The sequence below is a fragment of the Macrobrachium nipponense genome, chromosome 1, assembly GCF_015104395.2.
Source record: "Macrobrachium nipponense isolate FS-2020 chromosome 1, ASM1510439v2, whole genome shotgun sequence".
Lineage (NCBI taxonomy): Eukaryota > Metazoa > Arthropoda > Malacostraca > Decapoda > Palaemonidae > Macrobrachium > Macrobrachium nipponense.
Window position 1 is genome coordinate 94,673,316 of NC_087200.1, and position 20,402 is coordinate 94,693,717.

Here is a 20,402-nt window from a genome sequence, read left to right on the forward strand (position 1 = left end):
TCACATGTATTAGAAAGTCCAGTGACAAATCTGATATGTACTAGTACTATTTGCCATATTAAATTGATCAGTTCTTTGTGTTCAGGAAAGAATATATATATGCATTAATTATGTTTAGCTGAGTAATACCTTTTAACCATTTTGTTCATTGATGGTAGATGTTATGCAAGGAACTAAAAAAAAATCAGGTATCAGTTGTACAAAACTGAGTTTTCATATATAAAAACACTCGGCCATTACGATGTTTATATAGAAATTAGAAGAAACAAAGAATACCTACAAAGGAATCACTTTCCATTACGATCACATTACAATAACCAAAAGAAACCATTTGCCATATCAATAACTGCAAACTCAGAAGAAAAAAATTTATACATAGAAAGCTTCCATTTATCAAAACATCTTTACCCACAAATGGAGAAAAGAAACTTAAGAGGAAGCCTCTTGGTACGATTCCTAACAAAATCGAATAAAACAGAGAAAGAAAAGAAAATTTTAACAAAGAAACACTCCTACCATTATGATTCCCTAGCAACCAATTTGGAGATTACCAGCACAGGAACTTCCTCTCCCATTATGATACCCATGCATGAATCTCATGAGAGCATGGCTCTACATGAAGAAATCTTTCTATTATGACTCCCACTACACAAATTTGAAAGTGCATAGCATTGCTACACAGAGAGAATCCTTCCATAACAGTCCTATCCAATATATCTGTAGAAATGAAGCATGACTGTGCAGGAAGCTCCTTCAGTAACAAATCCCTTAATTAAACAGATCGGAAGAAACAGCATGCATAGACACGGATTCTTCTTCCATTATGACTTTTTTTCAAGGATCTCAAGAAAATGAGTAAGCTTGCACGTGAAGCCTCATTCCATCAAAATTACCCTCAAACGAATAAGAAAAAAAAACAAAGAATGTCTTTGCAGAGTCTAACACCTTTAGGAACCAATATTTCAATATGAACCAAAAATGAGGAAGCCTATGAAGGATGTCTTGTACTGTCACAATTCTTTTGCATGAATCCAAAGAAAAATAGCATGACTGAAAGCAAAACCTACTACCATTAAAATTCCTTCACACAAATCTGATGAACCACAGCATGCCAGTACATGGATATTTCTTAATAAATGATACATGTAAACAAATAAGGAATTATATACACAAGAACACTATCCCTCAGGATCCAATTACACAGATCTGAAGAAGCAGAGCATTCTTCACGAGAATCCTCCTTGCAATACATTTTTATTTTTCTCAAACAGAATTGAAGAAAGAGAGTATGTTTGTACATGTAGCATCCTTCCATTACAATTCCATACATGAATCTGAAAAAAAACTTTCATATATAGGATTCATATAGAAGAATGCCCGTACAGGAAGCTTCTTGCATTAATATCTGAGCAGGAAGCATTATACAATTGCAATTCCATTTTATTAAAAACAAAGATAAATAGTTTGCTTGTGCAGGAAGCTTCCATTTATTACAATTCCATTACACAGATCTGAAGAAATAGATCGTGCCTGTGCAGGACACCTCCTTTTATTACAATTCCACTTTGAATGTCTGAAATAATAGAGTCCTTGGTTAGGAATCCTTTTTCCTTCCTTAACGAACCCCTTCCATGGATTGGAAAATACCCACGTCGGGTGTGCCCACTCCCAATGCTCTTCATGGAATGCCACCTCTGACAAACTTGAACATGTTGCCCATACACTATTAAAAACGAATATTCTTACTGTCAAGTAGTAAGGGTGTCCAGGAACAGCATCTACAGGTGGTATCAGCTGGAGAGCTGTACCCTCCCAGACAAGGATATCTGTGCACCTGGCAACTAATCGATGCAGAAAACAAAGCATGCACGTATTGTGAAGAGGTAGTAGACCAACCACTAGACCTAAAGCCTTACCTATCACACTATCCGGAGGCTTTTCCTCTCAGGCAGAATTTCACAGAGGTTCCTCTAGCCAGCAATAAATTAGTAACACACATAATTGAAAACACTGAAACATTATCAGCTTTCTTCTGCTCTTACCCACCACCCAGGTAACAAATAGTCCTGCTAGATACTGCCTTAGTTACACCTTCCTCACATTTTTATTACATTTTTCTTCATCAGATCACATAAGTACTGCTCTGTGAGCAGGTCCATGATGGCATACAGCCATCTAGTGTATAAGCAAAGTCTTTCATCCATTGACTGCAAATTGCCACCTGCCACAATTAAATAACTACCAGCATTCTCTTACTCTGTTAAGTCAACGAGGACCATAATCCTCTCCCTCTCTAATCCTCCCCTTGCTGTCTCATTCTCCTGATACCTACACGATAGTACCAGGGAAGGGAGCAAGGACCCTATGGACACTTTAATTTCCATCCTATTTCTCTAACTTTATGTTTATCCCTTCCTTCCCAGGCTCTCCTACTTACTGGGACTTACTGCTATAATACTTTCTCTCCCACTACTTCCTTTCATTTCTGGCCCAGTGGTTTAAATTGAGCCGAGTGGTATCCCCAGTGAAGAATACAAATATCAATCACCAGTTATGGGCTGCTGAAGAGCAGGAGCCTGTGCCAACACAAGGCTGGCTTCATCTTTATCCATCCATCCCCTCGTGCCCTCTACCTCCTTGCAATGGTAGCAAGGACTATCGAAGCTCCCAAATAAAAAATAAACTTTAGATAACTGCTTTATAATTACCCTGCTGAAATCAAGAAACATACGCTAAGTTGAAAAGGTAAAATATAAGCTCAACATTAATAATAATATTAATAATAATAATAATCTGTTTAGTGAACTAATTTTATATGAAAACTTTTCTACTATTCTTATTAATCGCTATATTGTCTCAGAAATATTATTTAATAACTGGCCAGTATTCATATAGGTATTTAATTGAAAAAATGTGATATGTTCTATTTTTATTTAGAAAAAAAAGGGGATTCTGGTATCTGTGTTTGCGCAGGGTTCGTCAACTGGCATACTGGTATATTGTATACTGGTATACAGGAAGGCTGGATGACTGATCTTATTCAAGTGGGGTTCATCTCCTGTATGCTGGTATAACTGGTAGTCGGGTATTCAGGCTGGTATTTTTTTTCTAGTTCTGCTGGTATTATGTTTCTTTTGTCGACATGTTTTGGCCTCCTGGCAGTTCATAAGCGGGACGAGTTAGCAGAGGTCCTGGAGAAGCAGTGACGACGACGACGACATAGATTACTACACTAATTGACGAACTCTGCACGAACACGAACTCTGATATACCACCCACCAGGACCCCTGGTTTTTAAAATAAAAATAAAACATTCCCGCATCCTTTTTTTGAAATACTAATATGAATATTGGCCAGCTATTAAATAATATTAATGAGAAGTAAAGAAAAGTTGTCATATTAAATAAATTCGGTAAACACATCCATTCTTTTTAAGAGAATATGTTTAAACGAGGGTCTTCTTCCAAAATAAAAATAACAATAATAATAATATTTGTATGGGGAACATTTTAGATTTGCTAAAGCACAGGTATTTAGAACTACTCTGAAATAAGAGTCAGGTAAGATGTTTTTTGTGTGTGTGTCAAAGGAAATGTCTTAGCCCCGCACCGATAAAAATACAATCGAGGTATCATTCCAGTGGTTATTGATGGACCAAGCTGGCGCTCAAGAAATTTTATATCCTAATTAAGGTTCTTTCCCACTTTTTATTACAATATTTCTATTTTATTTTATTCGCCAAAGTTATTTAGGGTAGAAATGAAGAAAAAGAAGAATAATTGGAGAGAAACAAAATGCAGCAAGAATAATATGGGAAACAGCAACAAAGTGACTCCAGGCTAAGCGTGGTGTTATAATATCAATACAGATATATTTGCAAGGATAAAAAACAATTAAATCTTGTTTATATATCAATATATTTTTCTGAAAAAGATATGAATTCAAAATGGCTTCTATATTTCACATAGGTTTTTGTATGAGTTAGATGGCAACCTGACAAAAAAGAAGGCACAATAGGAAGAGTCCAAAGGTGCACAAGGGATTGCGAAATACATGAAGCTGGAACAATCTTTCTTCCCAGCCGGCTGCTTCGTGTCTGGAGTTTCGCCTATCTAGGTTGGGAAAAATTCTTATCAGCTTAGTTTAATTAAGTTTGTCTTTTTTGCTAAATTTCTTTCTAATATGCCTTAAAAGAATGATACAATAAATGGCTGCTAGAGGTGATAATCCCTCTAGAGGTTTCTAAATGCGTGAATAAATTCGTTGATGAAATAACCACGAAAAACGCGTAACGGCAAGAAACTCGTTCGGGGAAAGTGTGTGACGTCACCGAAAAGGGGCGGGGAAGACCAAAGGATGCTTGCGGTTGATCGCGTATATAAGCTGGCAGGAGGCTGAAGGGACATCGACAACCACTCATCCAAGCTGAGGAACTGAAGTCTCTCACTAAAGTCCTATAATAACATCATAATGCGTGCCTCCTTCCTGGTAAGGATGTCTACTGTTTCATATAAAAATTTTATTCTTCGGTTAATTCGAAATATTTTTTGAGATGTATCTGATACATTTTTAAATGGAGCATCTGGCCCTGGTTTTTTCGTTATTAAATTTGCATTTTTTTTTACATCACTTCAAAGCAATATAATCTTTTCTTAGATAACAAGCACTGAAGAAGGGTACATCTAAACTTGAAATGACCAACATGTTAAAAAAAGATGTTCTTGTATAATATCATAATCAATCTTAATGTAAATTTTTAAGGATTTTATATTCATGAGTCAAGAATATCAGCAAATTCAACTTAAAATTCATAACTTTCAGTCTTGTATTTAATTTTCAAAGATTTATGACTGCATCAATTAAACTTAAACTTAATTGAAAATGGATTTCGTTTCCTTCAGATAGTCGCCATCGCTCTGGTGTGCAGCGTTGCTGCCATTCCCGAGCCAGGCAGGCCCTACGGAGGAGGATTTGGGTAAGAGACTGTCCACACTTCCTTTATTTTCTGTTGTATGTTATGTGAAACATGAGATGGAAAAAAATTACACTCAACTATCGTAAATTTTATGATTAAAAGCTCGTTATTTCGTTGCAGCGGAGGGCGTCCAGTTGGTGGTGTGAGACCAGGTCTTGGTGGTCTGGGAGGACTTGGAGGACTAGGGGGAGTTCATGGAGGTGTAGGAGGACTAGGAGGTGGATTAGGTGCTGGACTAGGAGGAGGTCTTGGTGGAGGACTAGGGGGAGTTCATGGCGGTGTAGGAGTTGGAGGCGTCCATGGTGGAGTCAGGCCAGGAGGCTATGGCAAATAGATGACCTATGTCAAGCACATGAATAATTTTGGAGGCCAGTATTTTATTTATGCTCTTATCTAACTACAGTCATGACTTCAGCAGTTTCCACAAGATTCTGAAATACAGATAATCAAGTGGTTAATTAGACTAACAGCAAACCTGTGAAGATCTCAAAGAGCTCTACCTCCACTAACACACGAAAATTCTAGATTCTCATCTGGATTCATCTCAACGTTTGACTGACTCATTATTCATCCCACAGCTTCCCTACCATAATGTTTGGTTGACACGCAGCAATGTGGTTTTGTCTTATCTCATGAACAAACATATGTAAGGAAACAAACAAACAAATCTTCACCCAAAAGCGCATCGTTTTGTTATTGTTTTTGAATTGTTAAAACACATGCAATTTGTGATGATATAAATTCTATATGAATAAAAAATTTGCTTTCATAACTGCAGTTTCTCTGAATTATTTCCTTTTGATGTTTTTGCCCCTAGACTTCATTTTGTCCGAAGAGGAGAATCTTTTTCGTCCCTTTCACGTTTTAAAACTCATTTGCACTGTCACGTACGTGTATCAGGGAATATATGCTCCAGTGATAAATCTTATATGTATGCTACTATTTGCTAAGTTAAATTGCTCACTCTTTCTTTTGAGATGTGTAATCCCTTTTAACCATTTTGTTCACTGATGGTATACATATTATGTAAGGAACTACAAACAAATCAGGTAAAAGTTGTATGGAACAGTGCTTTCATACGCAAAGGTATTCTGCCATTCAGATATCCATATACAAATTTGAAGAAACAGAGACTACCTATACAAGAAGTCACCTTCTATTACGAGATCCAAAGAAAGAAAAGTTCCACACAGACAACCTCCATTTATCAAAATATCTTTACATATATTTGGAGAACAGAAAACGTAACATTGACAACATGTGAATCCTCATGTTATGATTTGTAACATAAATCAAATAAAACATGGGAAAAAACAGGACATATTAACACACATCCTCCTACCATTCTTTAGCAGCCATCTGAGGGGTGTACTGAGCTGCAAAATCAGAGAGCGTTTCTTCCATTATGACACACATGCTTAAATCTAACGAAAGAGAGCATGGAAGCTCCTTCCATTACGATTACCCTTGGACCACATTGCTACACAGGAATAATCCCTCCATAACAGTACCATTCAACGGGTCTGAAGAAATGGAGCGTGCCTCTGCAGAAAGCTCTTTTAGTAATAAATCTCTTACACAGAAAAAATAGCATGTCTCGAAAGGGAACCTGATTCCATTATGACTTGCTTATACAGATCTGCTTCCTAAGGAAGCCTCATTCCTTCACAGTGCCCTTAATCGAATATGAAAAAACAGAGAATGTCTGTGCAGAAAGTCTTACACCTCTATGAACCAATAGACGAAAATGAAGGACAAATGAGGAAGCATATGCAGGATGCATTCTTCCATCACAATTCTCTACATGAATCCAAAGAGAAATATCATGCCTGAAAGCAAAGTCTCCTACCATTAAAATTCCTTCCAATAAATCTGATGAAGCACATTATGCCTGCACACGAAGATTTCTTACTATATGATACACGTAAACAAACAAGGAATTATATACATAAGAAACATCTATCGTTTAGGATTCAATAACACAAATCTGAAGAAACAGAACATTAAGCACAAGAAGCCTCTTTTCATTACAATTCCCTTGAACAGAATTGAAGAAACACAGCATGTTTGTACAGGAAGCCTCCTTCCATTATAGTTCTCATATTTAGAATATATGGAATAAAAGAGTGTCTGTATAGAACACTTCTTGCATTATGATTCCATTATACAGATCTGAGGAAACAGCATACCTGAGCAGGAAGCATTACTATATTACTTCCCTATAATTTCTATATATATATATAATATATATTATATATATATGTATATATATATATATATATATATATATATATATATATATATATATATATATAAAGAAAAATGGTATGTTTTTGCAGGAAGCCTTCATTTATTACAAGTCCATTAGACACACATCTGAAGAAAAGGCACACCTGCGCAAAAGGTCTCCTTTCATTACAATTCCACTTTGCATTTCTGAAAAAATAGAGCGCACCTGGGCAGGAATCTTCCTTCCTTCATTTACAATCCCCTTCCATAGATTGGAAAATTCCCACGTCGGGTGTGCCCTCTCCCAATGCTAGGGTATACCCTCTCCCAATGCTCTTCTTGGCGTGCCACCTCTGACGAACTTGAACATGTCGCCCGTACACGATAAAAACCGATATTCTTACCTTCAAATAGAAAGGATGTTGTGGAACTGCGTCTACAGGTTGTATCAGCTGGAGAGCTGTTCCCTCCCAGACCATATAATTATTCTTAGTGGGACACATGAATACAGAATTAGGAAGAACAAGGCAGCCCTAAAAAACATCATTCTAGCTCATGGACCTTCTGCTAAAGTAGAAACAACGATCGACCTTAAGATCAATCATAAGAGTCAGAGGACTACCCAGTACCTCAAAAAGAACTGCTTCTCCATCAGTTGCATTCCCTTGAGGTAGAGAGGAGTGGTTTACCAATACTATACCCCCTGAAAATGGATGCCCCCATTCTTACATTGGTTTGACACGACTCACCTTTCTAAGAAGACTACTGTCCATCTACATGAAAGTTAGTGTACGAAGACTAAATGAGGGAAAAGCATAATATCCTACAATACCAGCAGAAGATCATGAGGAATACCAGAATCCTAGATGGCAATATGGACCTGCTGTCGTTCTTTATTGCAAGTATATTCTGGTCTAAATGTTACTCAGGAACCCTCCTTCTGCCGACAATCTTCAGGAAAACAACGAGGTGTGCCCATGAGACAAAGCTCCATCCGCCCTCTTCCTCAAGCCGCAAGCAAAACCCGCTGGCGCCAATCTATCAGCGCCCTTGTCAGTCAGCCAGACTTACAGTCAACAGGAGAGCTCCCTGTATATGGCAATCAATAAAAAACCGCCCTCTTCTTTGCAAACCCATTTTCGGGTATAAATACTCCTGCAAAAAACAACAACTAAAATGCCCCAGAGCCTTTGTCAGCCAAAAATAGCTGACTGAATCTAACTACTACCCCTCGTGCCCTTTACCTCCTCCCAGTTGTAATAAGGACCATCGAAGCGCCCGAATAATGAAAAGACTTGGGATAGCTGCTTTAAAATTTCCCTGCTGAAACCAAGAAAATGATATGCCAAGTTGAGAATGCAAAATATGAGGCCAACAACATACGGGTGGCAGTCTTTTCAACGAAGTTTGCCTCAATGAAGGCTTTCTTCCTATCATAATATAATAATAAGAAAAGAACATTTTAGATTTGGTAAAGTATTTAGAAATACTTTCGAATGAAAATCATCTCAGGTTTTTTTTTTGTGTAAATATATATCTCTGAACCAAGGTATGCTAATAATCACATCGAATTATCATTCCAGTGGTTTTTGATGGCCAAGATGGCGTTCTGGAAATTTTGTATCCCAATTAAGGTTCTTGAGCGCTTTATATTACAATATTTCTATTTTTGAATCTGCCAAAGTTTTCTAGGGGAAAAGTGAGAAATAAGAAGAATAATTTGAGAGGCAATATAATGCAAGAAGAATAATGTGGGAAACAGCACAACAACAAAATAACTCCACACTATATGAGGTATTATAATATTAATACAATTATATTTGCAAGGAAAAAATAACATCTTGTTTATAATATATTAAAATTAATAAAGAACAATAAAATTCATTCCAAAATAGTTGTGATTTCACAATGGCCTCTATATTTCACATAGGCTTTTGTGTGAAGTTAGATGACAACCTGACAGAAGAGAAGGCATAGTAGGAAGGTCCAAAGGTGCACAAGGGATTGCGAAATTCATGAAGGTGGAAAAATCTTTCTTCCCAGCCGGCTGCCTGGCTTAGTTTAAGTTTGTCGTTTTTGCCAAATTTCTATGTAACATGACTTAAAAGAATGATACATTAGCTGCTACAGACGATAATCCTTTTCAGGATTTCTAAATATGTGAATAAATCCGTTAACAACACGGCAACGGAGAAGCGCGTTTCCTCGAAGCAATTACGCTCAGAACCTAATTCGGGGAAAGTGTGAAGTCACCGAAAAATGGGCGGAGAAGAGCAAAGGATGGTCGAGGTTGACCGCCTATATAAGCTGGCAGGAGACTGACAGAGACACCCACAACCACTCATCCAAGCTGAAGCGTTAAAGTCTCTCACTGAAGTCCTAACATAACAATGCGTGCCTCCGTCCTGGTAAGGATATCTGCTATTTCATAAAAATGGTTGAACTTAGAATAGGTCGAAATATTATTTAAAGTGTATCATATAATTTGAAATTGGAAAATTTCTCGCCTTACTTTTTTCGTTGTCCAATTGGATATCTTTGCTGCCATGTCATTTGAAAATGAAATAAGTTTTCTTAGAGAGCACTCATTGAAGAGGTCTATATCTAAGCTTAGAATGACCTTCATTTTGTAATACATTTTTTCATTTTATTTTCTAAAATGTTTATGGAAATTTTCAAGGATTTTATAAGTCAATAGTTTTCAGATCGTTGAGAAAAATGGTGAACTCTAATTTGGATCTTTAACTTTCAGTCTTGCATTTTATTTATAGAGATTTCTGTTCGTGTCATTTAACCTCGAATTAATTAAATAATATTATCAACTCTTCAGATCGTCGCAATAGCTCTGGTGTGCAGCGTTGCCGCCGTTCCTGAACCAGGCAGGCCCTACGGAGGAGGTGGATTTGGGTAAGAAACTGTCCACATTTTCTTTATTTTCTGTTGTATTTTACAAGGAACATGAATTGGAAAAAAATTACACTTGGCTTGTAACTTTGATTATTAAAACTTGTCACTTTGTTACAGCGGAGGGCGTCCAGTTGGAGGTGTGAGACCAGGTCTTGGTGGCTTAGGAGGATTAGGAGGAGTGCATGGTGGCGTTGGAGGACTAGGAGGTGGACTTGGAGGAGGTCTTGGAGGAGGACTTGGAGGACTAGGGGGAGTTCATGGAGGTGTAGGAGTTGGAGGCGTCCATGGTGGAGTCAGGCCTGGAGGTTATGGGAAATAGATGACATATGTCACGCACATGAATAATTCTGGAAGCCAGTATTTTGTATTTGCTTTATAGTATAATCATGACTTCAACAGTTTCCATAAGATTAAATTAGAAGTAAAGTATCAAGTGGTTAATCAGACAAACAGCAAAACTGAAAAGATCTCAAAATTCTAGATTCTCATCTGGATCCATAGTAAAGTCTGACTGACTCATTATTCAACCCATTTCTTACCTCCCATAATATTTGGTTGACACCCAGCAATGGGGGTTTGTTATATCTTGTTACAAGACAAACAAGCAGATGTTTCAGTAAACAAACATGTATTCATCCATATGCACATTGTTTTTGTTATGGTTTTTATACTGTTAAAACACTTGAAATTTATGAAGTATGTGATATAAATTTTATTGAATAAATAATTTGAGTTCATAACTGCAGTTTTTCTCATTGATGTTTTTGCCTCTATGATTCATTGACTTAAAAAGAGAACGTTTTTCTCCCCTTTCATATTTCAAAACTTATCTACAATCTCCAGTACATGCATTGGACAGTTTATTCTCAAGTGACATCTCTGATATGTACTGGTACTATTTGCTATGTTATATAGCTCTGGTCGTTCTTTTCATGAAAGATTAAGTATGTTGAGCTGTGTGATACCTTTAAATCATTTTGTTCATTGATGGTTCATCTAATGCAAGAAACTACAAAAAATAAATAAATAAAAATTAGGTAACAGTTGTACAAGACTGAGATTTCACACACAAAAGACCCTCTGCCATTAAGCTATCCTTATACCAATTGGAAGAAACTGAGAATGTCTACACAAGTCACCTACTTTTACAATTGTATTATACATGTAAAAAAGAAGCCATCTTCCTTTTCATTACCTGTGCAAAATACCAAAAAAAAAAAAAAAAAAAAAAAAAAAAAAAAAATTCTAAACAGAGACCCTCCATTTATTATAATACATTCACATATATTTGGAGAAAAATCTCTACATGTCAACAAGAGAAGCCACTTGTTACGATTCCTAACAAGAAGAATATAAAACAGAGAAAAGAGAAACTGGGCATGTCAACACAGAAATCCTTCACAATTACGATTCTTTAGCACCAATCTTAGGATAATGTACTAAGCTACAGAATCAGAGATCTCCGTCACAGGAACTCCTCATTGCAAGAATCTGATGCACAGGAAGCTTCTTTGTATTGTGATTCCCCTTGCAGGAATCTGAAAACATAACAGTACAATTTAACGGGTCTGGAGAAATGGAGTATGGCTCTGCAGGAAGCTCCTTCAGTAACAAATCTCTTACACAGATCTGTATAAATAGCATGCCTGGACAGGGAATCTGATTCCATTATGACTTGCTTTTACAGATCTGCTTGCTTAGGAAGCCTCATTCCTTCACAGTGCCCTTAATCGAACATGAAAAAACAGAGAATGTCTATATAGAAAGTGTAACACCTCTATGAAGCAATAGACGAAAATGAAGTAAAAATGAGAAAGCATTTACAGTATACATTCTTCCATCACAGTTCTCTATGTGAATCCAAAGAGAAATACCATGACTGAAAGCAAAGTCTCCTACCATTAAAATTCCTTCCCATAAATCTGATGAAGCACATTATGCCTGCACACGAAGATTTCTTACTATATGGTACGTGTAAACAAACAAGAAATGATATTATACACAAGAAACACCTATCTTTTAAGATTCAATTACACAAATCTGAAGAAACAGAACACATGCACAAGAAGCCTCCTTCCATTACAACTTCCTTGAACAGAATTGAAGGAAGCCTCTTTCCATCATGATTCCCTTACATGGATCTGGAGAAACAGAGCATGCATATGTAGAATGGCTCCTTTTATAAGAATTACATTACACTGGCTTGAATAAATGAAGAATGCCCGTACAGAAAGCTTCTTGCATTATGGTTCCATTATACAGATCTAAAGAAACAGAACATATCTGAGCGGGAGGCATTATTCCTTTACAATTCCATAATACATATACCAACAAAAATAGCATGCCCGTGCAGAAGCCTCCATTTATTACAATTTCATTATACAGATCTGAGGGAACAACATGGCTATTCTGGAAGGTTCCCTCTAATACAATTCCACTTGCATATCTGAAGAAATATAGCAGGCTTGAGCATGAACCCTCCTCGCTTTACGATCCCCTTTCATGGATTGAAGGATTGAAAATTGCCTACCTTAGCCACTTCCCGAAGTACCGCCTCTAACGAAGTTGAACAAGTCGCCCATACGCTGATTAACAATGGATATTCTTACCGTTAAGTGGGGGGGCATCGAGGGGGGGCATCGAGGAACGTGTCGACAGGAGGTATCAGCGGGAGGGGAGAGCAGCTCATCCTGGGAGGGCACAAAGTTCCATATAATCATTCTACGGGAGAGACATGAATACGAGTATAAGAAGGATACAGCAGGGTAACGTCTCCGCTACAAAGGGCCCTGGCCATTCTTCGGTGGAAATATAGTACTCTAAATGTTACTCAGGATACCCTCCGTCAGGAGAACAACGAGGCGTGCCCCTGAGACAATGGCACATCCACCCTCCCCCTCGAGTTTCGGGTAGAGCCCCCAGGAGCCAATCAGTCAGCATCTGTCTCGGTAAGCCAGACTCGCAGCAATAAGAAAGCTCCATAAATCTGACCTACCAATCAAAATAGCTCCCTTCTTTGTAAACCTGTATGTTTGTTTGTTTGTATGGTGTTTTTACATTCCATGGAACCAGTTGTCATTCAGCAACGAGACCAACGACTTTATGTGACTTCCGAACTAAGTCGAGAGTGAACTTCTATCACCAGAAATACACACCTCTCATCCCTCAATGGAATGCCCGAGAATCGAAATCGTCGCCAACACCATACCGACCACGCCACCTTCTGGGCTTATTTTCTGTATATGCCCACGGTACTATCGTGCACAAAAGACCGTTCTCTTAGCCATCTAGAGAGTGAACAGGAATCTGTGACAAAGAAACGCCGAAGCAGTTGAACAAGTAAATCATGGAAAGCCCAACAGAAGTCGCACCGTAAGGGTATATGGAAGGAGTAGTGGGAAACAGGTATTTTTCTTGAGCACAAAGTAATCTCCATATTCTAATATCGTTACGAAATTGATTATAAAGTATTTGTTTGAGAGTAAAATGTGCGAGATAAATATGCCAGTAAAAGGGCCTAGGAAGTCAGTGTTCATGAATTACTAATTACTATAGATTATTGTATCTAACCAACAAACATGACTGTCCACAAGATCGATACAAAACATTTCAGCAACAATGTTTACGGTGGTGATCTATAATCTGCAAACCACGTCTTATAAAATAAAACTAACATTTATAGCAGCAAACCTACTTACACTTAGAAAAAGAGGTTTTATTGTCGTTTAAAGCTCTAAATGTTTTAATGTATATACTATATGCTAGCTAGTAAATCCAGTCATATGAAAATAGTTTGCAATGATCAAAATTGACAGGAGTGAATATCATGGTAAAGAATTTTATAATATGACGTAACGTTTCCTGCTGTCGATGGCCGGGCTCTGTTCTACAACTTTTTCGGGCTATCATATCAAGTGGCTTAAGTCAGTAGCAGTAGATGGTAGGGTGCGGAATAAGTCACTGGCATTTGTGCGTGTCCCAAGTCGCCTGCTTACCACAGGTACTGGTAGCGTCATCCTTAAACCTTTGGTACAGACTGTTATCTTAATTTAAAAAGTGTCAACACCATAACATTGTGGATTAATAGTTTTCATGACATGGCATTCTACATTAACAATCATCACAACTGGATCGGTAGAAGATTATTCGATTCACAGCGCATTTTCTTGCTGTAACCTCACACCGCAAAAAAAGAAAAAAAGAAAAAAAAAACGCCAAACAATATGTAGCGATAAAATCATTCGCTAGCTACGTCTATTAGGCTACTACTTATCCAAAAACACACACACTCTCTCTCTCCTTACAATTTTTGTCATTATTTCTGTGCTGTTATTAATATTTTTTTCTCTGCGTCCTTTCTATCTTTTTACTGAACATGAATATGTTACACAGGTGAAAGTATCGGAATCTTTCATTTTGCGTTAGTATTTGAAAAAGGTTACGTATAGCCATAATTTTCCCATAATTTTTAAGTGTCTAAAAACAGGCAATCGGTTGTCATCACCCATATAACCCACCTTCACTATGGATGTTGGCCCATTCATGCAATATAATGCTCACATATAGTTGATGCACCTGCAGCAGTTTGTGGTTGCTACCTCTATAACGGAAGTCAACAGAAAATGTTGCTTATTTGCTGCCATGAATGTTAGTTTTTTTTTTCTTTTTTACAAGAGGTTGCTTGCGAATTAGAGAACCCCACCGTAAACACTGTTGCTGAAATGTTTTGTATCGATCTTGTGAACAATCATGTTTGTTGATAAGATACGATAATCTATAGGAAATAGTAACTTACGAATACTGACTTCCTAAGCACTTTGATTCTCATAATATTTGTTTCGCATATTTCCTTAACTGCACATTTTACACTCAAACCCAGTATCGTCAAAAAATAAATAAATAAATAAATACATAAGTAAACTTTATGATCACTTTCTTAACGATATTGAAATATGGAGACAACTCAGAGGGCGACATCTGTTGGGTCTTCCTTTAGTCACTTGTTCAACTGCTCTGGTGTTTCAGTTGCGGATTCGTGTTCACTCTCTGCATCAGCTGAGGGAACGGACTTTTGTGCACGATATCCTCCTCTTAATGGTAACAAGGCCTATCGAAGTTCTGGAATAATAAATGGACTTCGGACAGCTACTTCATAATTCACCTGATGAAATTAAGTCTTTTCAACGAAGTTGGACACAAAGAGGGTCTTCTTCCATAAGAATAATAATAATATACGCAAGACATTTTAGATTTGGTAAAGGAAAGATAATTGGAACAACTGTCTCTCTCTTCAGGCCTTTAGGTGCAAAGAAAATAATCTTAACACAGGTACAATAAAAATCATCTCGAATTATCTTCCCAGTGATTTTTTATGGGTCAAGATAGCGTTCTGGAAATTTTGTATACTAATTATTATTCTTTTGCGCTTTACATTACGATATTTCTTTTTCTTTTATCTTTTTTATTTTTTGAGTTGGCGAAATTATTTAGGGTCAAAGTAAATAATAAGAATAACTTAAGATAACAAAATGCAGTAAGAATAATGGCAAACTGCAACATAACTACATACTGTGTGGAATTATATAATATTTATATAAATATATGGTGAATACAAAATAAAATTAATGAGGAACAATAAAATTTATTCCAAAAACGATGTGATTTCACTATGGGCTCTATATTTCATACATGCCTTAGTATATAGGTAGATGATAACCTAAACACAAGAGAAGGCATAGTAGGAAAAGACCACAGGTGCAGAAACCAGTTGGGATTGCGAAATTCATGAAGCTGGAAAAATGTTTCTTCCCAGCTTGGCGGCCGTCTGGGTTTTGTCCATCCAGCTTAGGAAAAATACCTTCATAAATATCTTCAGTGGCTGCTTTCAAGTTTATTATTCATCATCCTTACATTAATCTCTAAGTTCAAAGGGTGATAGGGTGATGCATTAGCCGTTAAGAGACGAAAATCCTTTAGAAGGTTTCTAATACGTGAATGAATTCGTTAATGAACTGGCAACTAAAAAGTGCTTTTCCTCGAATCTTACTATGCCGAGAAACCCGTTCGGGGAACGTGTGTGACGTCACCGAAAAGGGGCGGGGAAGACCAAACGATGCTGGCGGTTGATCGCCTATATAAGCTGGCAGGAAGCTGAACAGGACAACCACAACCACTCACCCCAGCTGAGGAACTGAAGTCTCTCACTGAAGTCCTATAATAACATCACAATGCGTGCCTCCGTCCTGGTAAGGATGTCTACTATTTTATAAAAATCTGACATTTTTTGGAATACGTCAAAATATCTTTAGAAGTGTATCTCATACATTTTTAAAATGGAGAATACCTGGCCTTTGGTTTACTGTTATGAAATTTACTGCAATCATTTTTTGGTATATCATTTGAAAGCAAAATAAGTTTTTCTTAGATAGCAAGCACTGAAGAGGTCTACATCTAAGCTTAAGATGACCACCTTTTTAAAAACAGATTTTCTGGTTTAATTTCATAGTCCTTATCCTTATCTTTTAAAAAGGATTTCATATTTCATAATAAGTCAATGAAAATTTCAACCACTTGGCCTCCAAGAATATCGCAAAACTCAGCTTATAATTCATGACATTCAATCTTGCATTTAACTTGCAACTATTTTTGATTGCCACAATTAACTTCTTTTTAATCCTTCAGTTCGTCGCCATCGCACTGGTGTGCTGCGTTGCCGCTATTCCTGAACCAGGCAGGCCCTACGGAGGAGGTGGATTTGGGTAAGAGACGGTCAACGTTTTCTTTATTTTTCATATATTGATTTTTTTTTTTATTTTACGTGAAACATAAAATAGGAAAAAAATCACACTTAATTATCGTATATTTGATAATTGATTTTTTTTTTTTTTTTACAGCGGAGGGCGTCCAGTTGGAGGTGTGAGACCAGGTCTTGGTGGTTTGGGAGGAGTAGGGGGAGGACTGGGAGGAGGATTTGGAGGAGTGCATGGTGGTGTTGGAGGACTAGGGGGTGGACTAGGAGGTCTAGGGGGAGGACTTGGAGGAGGACTAGGGGGAGTTCATGGAGGTGTAGGAGTTGGAGGCGTCCATGGTGGAGTCAGGCCTGGAGGCTATGGCAAATAGATGACCTATGTCAAGCACATGAATAATTTTGGAGGCCAGTATTTTGCATTTGCTCTACACTAACTACACTCATGACTACATTAGTTTCCACAAGACTGTCTCAGATGCAAACAATCAAGTGAATAATCATATGTATAAAGAGCACAACTAAAAAGATCTCAAAGAGCTCCACCTCCACTAGGCACAAAAAATTCTAGACTCTCATCTGGATCCATCGCTAAGCCTGACTGACTCATTATACATCTCACATATTTCCTCCCACAATGTTTGGTTGATACCCAGTAATTAGGTTTTCATATCTTGTAAACAGACAAACACATTTCACCGAACAAACATAAAAGTCTTCATCCATAAGCACATTGTTTTTTATATTTTGTTGTTGTTAAAACACATGTAATTTGTGAAAAGTGTGATGTAAATTTTATAGAATAAATAATTTGTTTTCATAACTGAAGTTTTTATGAATGATTTTCTCCCAATTTTTTGCCTCTGTTTTTTGACTTGGTAGTTTTAATGCATTCGAAGAGGGATAAGAGAAAGGAAAAGAGATGGAAGACGAAGATTTTAGAAAAAGAAGTGTCACACACACATGCACATGTGTACATATACATATGTACATGTATAGGTTCATATGTACATGCAAAATATATATTAATATATATATATATATATATATATATATATATATAATATATATATTATATATATATATGTAAATAGTACATTACATACGTAAATATGAATATCTACCATATGTATATTCACATAGCATTGTATATATATATATATATATATATATATATATATATATATACCGTATATAGATATATATATATATACATATATATATATATATATATATATAATATATATACATAAATATATATATTATATATATTTATATAGATATAATATATATATATATATATATATATATCTATATAATTATTAATATTATATATATAGATATATATAATATATAAATATATATATGATATATATTTATATTATATAATTATAATATATATATATATAATATAAATATATAATAATTATATATATTATATATATAATATATATATATATATATATATATATACTATTATTATATAATTATATACATATATAATATATAATATATATATATATATATATATTAATTATATATATATATATATATATATATATATATATATATATATTATATATATATATATATAATAAAAGGAGCCCATAAAAACGCAAAAATATAAAAGGAAAGTACTATATTTCAGTCACTACTGTCTCTCTCTTCAGGTAGGTAATGAATGAGAAAAGTTATGGAAAAGGCACTATTCATACCAAGAGATCCATCCACAGTTAAGCCATTTTAGGTCACTCCCACTGGAAATTCCTCTTTAATCCTCTTAAGTGTTGGTTGAAGAAAGATTTTACTTATAACATCAGAATCCCAGCCGCCCTTTGAGATGTTCATTCCCTGTCTTTGTACAATCAAGGCCGATTCTATCATCTGACTTTTGTATCGACAGTTGCTGATATCATGGAACTATAAAAATGGAATGCCGAGTGCAGCATGCCGACATTGCAAAGGGTGGAGAGAGCTTGGTATCTCAATGCCTACCTCGCTATATTGGAGTGTAAATCTCTTAATTTTCCATGACTATTTTGACATCTATGACATTTGTTGCATTTTGTTAAAGTAAATTTAGTAGTACACATTCAATCTAATAATTTCTGTTTACATGACAATACATTTAAAATAGACTTAAAATTACAAGCATTATTAAGAAGACTGACATTAATAAGTCATCTGTAAAAATAAATTACTTATATCAACAAGTGTGTTTCTTTTCGTAATAATGACTGATATAACTAAGCATTACGCATAAGTCAACATAATTACAATTTAAGCCCATTGTGTAGTGGTGATATGGTTAATCCCAAGCTGACACAGACTGGATAGAGAGGTGATAAGACCTTGGTAGTGAATAAAATGCAAAGTAGAGTATAAAGACTTTGATACTTAGAAGGATACTAAATATAAGGTGTTCAACAGGCTTTAGTGGTAAATTAAACTTCCCCCTGGCAAACATGATATCATTCAGTCTCAGCACATGGTATGCATGATTATTGCTATTGCATGAGACATATGGTACGTGCTTCATTGGAAACTGCTTTTCAAGAGCTTTTAACAGATGACAGATTTATTAAATTTTAAAATTTGGAACAGTAGAGTAAAAACGCGAACCCAGGTAAAATGCCTATCTGGATGCCATTACTTGAAACACTACAACGCCGTATTTTCTACATGCTTAATTATATGCATTTAAAAGGGATTTTCAAGAGCTTTCCAATGAGCCCATATTTATTAAAATCGGTGGAAAATTGAGGTCGACAGAGTGAAAAAAAGAGTCTGAAGGACTATTTCTTTAATAGCTTAATTCAGCGTTGTCTCCACCCTTTCCAATGGCACCGCACAGTGACAATCAGTGTCAATACATTTACCCACGCATGTCCATTCCATGTTTATAGCTCCATGGCTACTATAAATTATAAACAGGAATTTGTCACATATAATTTATAGCAGCAACTGTCGATACAAAAGTCAGATGACAGAATCAGCCCTGATTAAAAAAAGACGGGTAACAAACATCTCAGAGGGTGTGTAGGATTCAGATGTATAAGATAAAATCCTCCGTCAACCAATACTTAAGAGGATTAAAGAGGAATTATCAGTGGGAGTGACCTGAAATGGCTCGACTGTGGATGGATCTCCTGGTATAAATACAGCCTTTTCTATAAGTTTTCTCATTCATTAACCTACCTAAAAAGAAAAAAGAGAACAGCATCTCTGAAATTTGGTACTAGATTCCTGATTACTTCTTTTGGGCCTTTTTTTTCTGCAATTTATTGTAAAGCAACAAAACATTTTATTTTTACCAGATCATACATATATATATATATATATATATAATTATAGTATATATAATATAGTATAATAATATTAGATATATATATATAGATATATATATATATAATAATTTGTTATGAACTTCACGATGGTCTGAAGTTAAGGTTCTTTTTGGACCTGATATTTCAGATCAGTACCACAAAAAGAGTATGATCCCTGACAAACCAACAATTAAAGAGTACAATCTCAGAGAGGATACAC

General features: G+C 35.9%; 3 protein-coding genes across 3 annotated transcripts; all 3 read left to right on the top strand.

Moving 5' to 3' along the window:
* Positions 1–4,385: 4,385 nt before the first annotated feature.
* Positions 4,386–5,747, top strand: LOC135220237 (acanthoscurrin-1-like). The gene is made up of 3 exons (XM_064257506.1): positions 4,386–4,488; positions 4,902–4,975; positions 5,096–5,747. The coding sequence occupies exons 1-3, from the start codon at positions 4,471–4,473 to the stop codon at positions 5,307–5,309; spliced, it is 306 nt and encodes a 101-aa protein (XP_064113576.1). The 5' UTR covers positions 4,386–4,470; the 3' UTR covers positions 5,310–5,747.
* A 3,771-nt stretch (positions 5,748–9,518) lies between these two features.
* LOC135220238 (uncharacterized) lies at positions 9,519–10,851 on the top strand. The gene is made up of 3 exons (XM_064257507.1): positions 9,519–9,612; positions 10,035–10,111; positions 10,229–10,851. Exons 1-3 carry the CDS (start codon positions 9,595–9,597, stop codon positions 10,428–10,430), a joined length of 297 nt encoding a protein of 98 aa, XP_064113577.1. The 5' UTR covers positions 9,519–9,594; the 3' UTR covers positions 10,431–10,851.
* Positions 10,852–16,239: 5,388 nt separating this feature from the next.
* LOC135219484 (uncharacterized) lies at positions 16,240–17,679 on the top strand. Its single transcript, XM_064256285.1, has 3 exons — positions 16,240–16,356; positions 16,793–16,869; positions 17,005–17,679. Exons 1-3 carry the CDS (start codon positions 16,339–16,341, stop codon positions 17,228–17,230), a joined length of 321 nt encoding a protein of 106 aa, XP_064112355.1. The 5' UTR covers positions 16,240–16,338; the 3' UTR covers positions 17,231–17,679.
* The last annotated feature ends 2,723 nt before the right edge of the window (positions 17,680–20,402 follow it).

What these genes read in the sequence shown, in the direction of transcription:
- LOC135220237 (XM_064257506.1), top strand. An exon ending in CCCTACGGAGGAGGATTTGG is followed by an intron (nt 4,976 to 5,095) that starts GTAAGAGACTGT and finishes ATTTCGTTGCAG; the next exon opens with CGGAGGGCGTCCAGTTGGTG.
- LOC135220238 (XM_064257507.1), top strand. An exon ending in TACGGAGGAGGTGGATTTGG is followed by an intron (nt 10,112 to 10,228) that starts GTAAGAAACTGT and finishes ACTTTGTTACAG; the next exon opens with CGGAGGGCGTCCAGTTGGAG.
- LOC135219484 (XM_064256285.1), top strand. An exon ending in TACGGAGGAGGTGGATTTGG is followed by an intron (nt 16,870 to 17,004) that starts GTAAGAGACGGT and finishes TTTTTTTTACAG; the next exon opens with CGGAGGGCGTCCAGTTGGAG.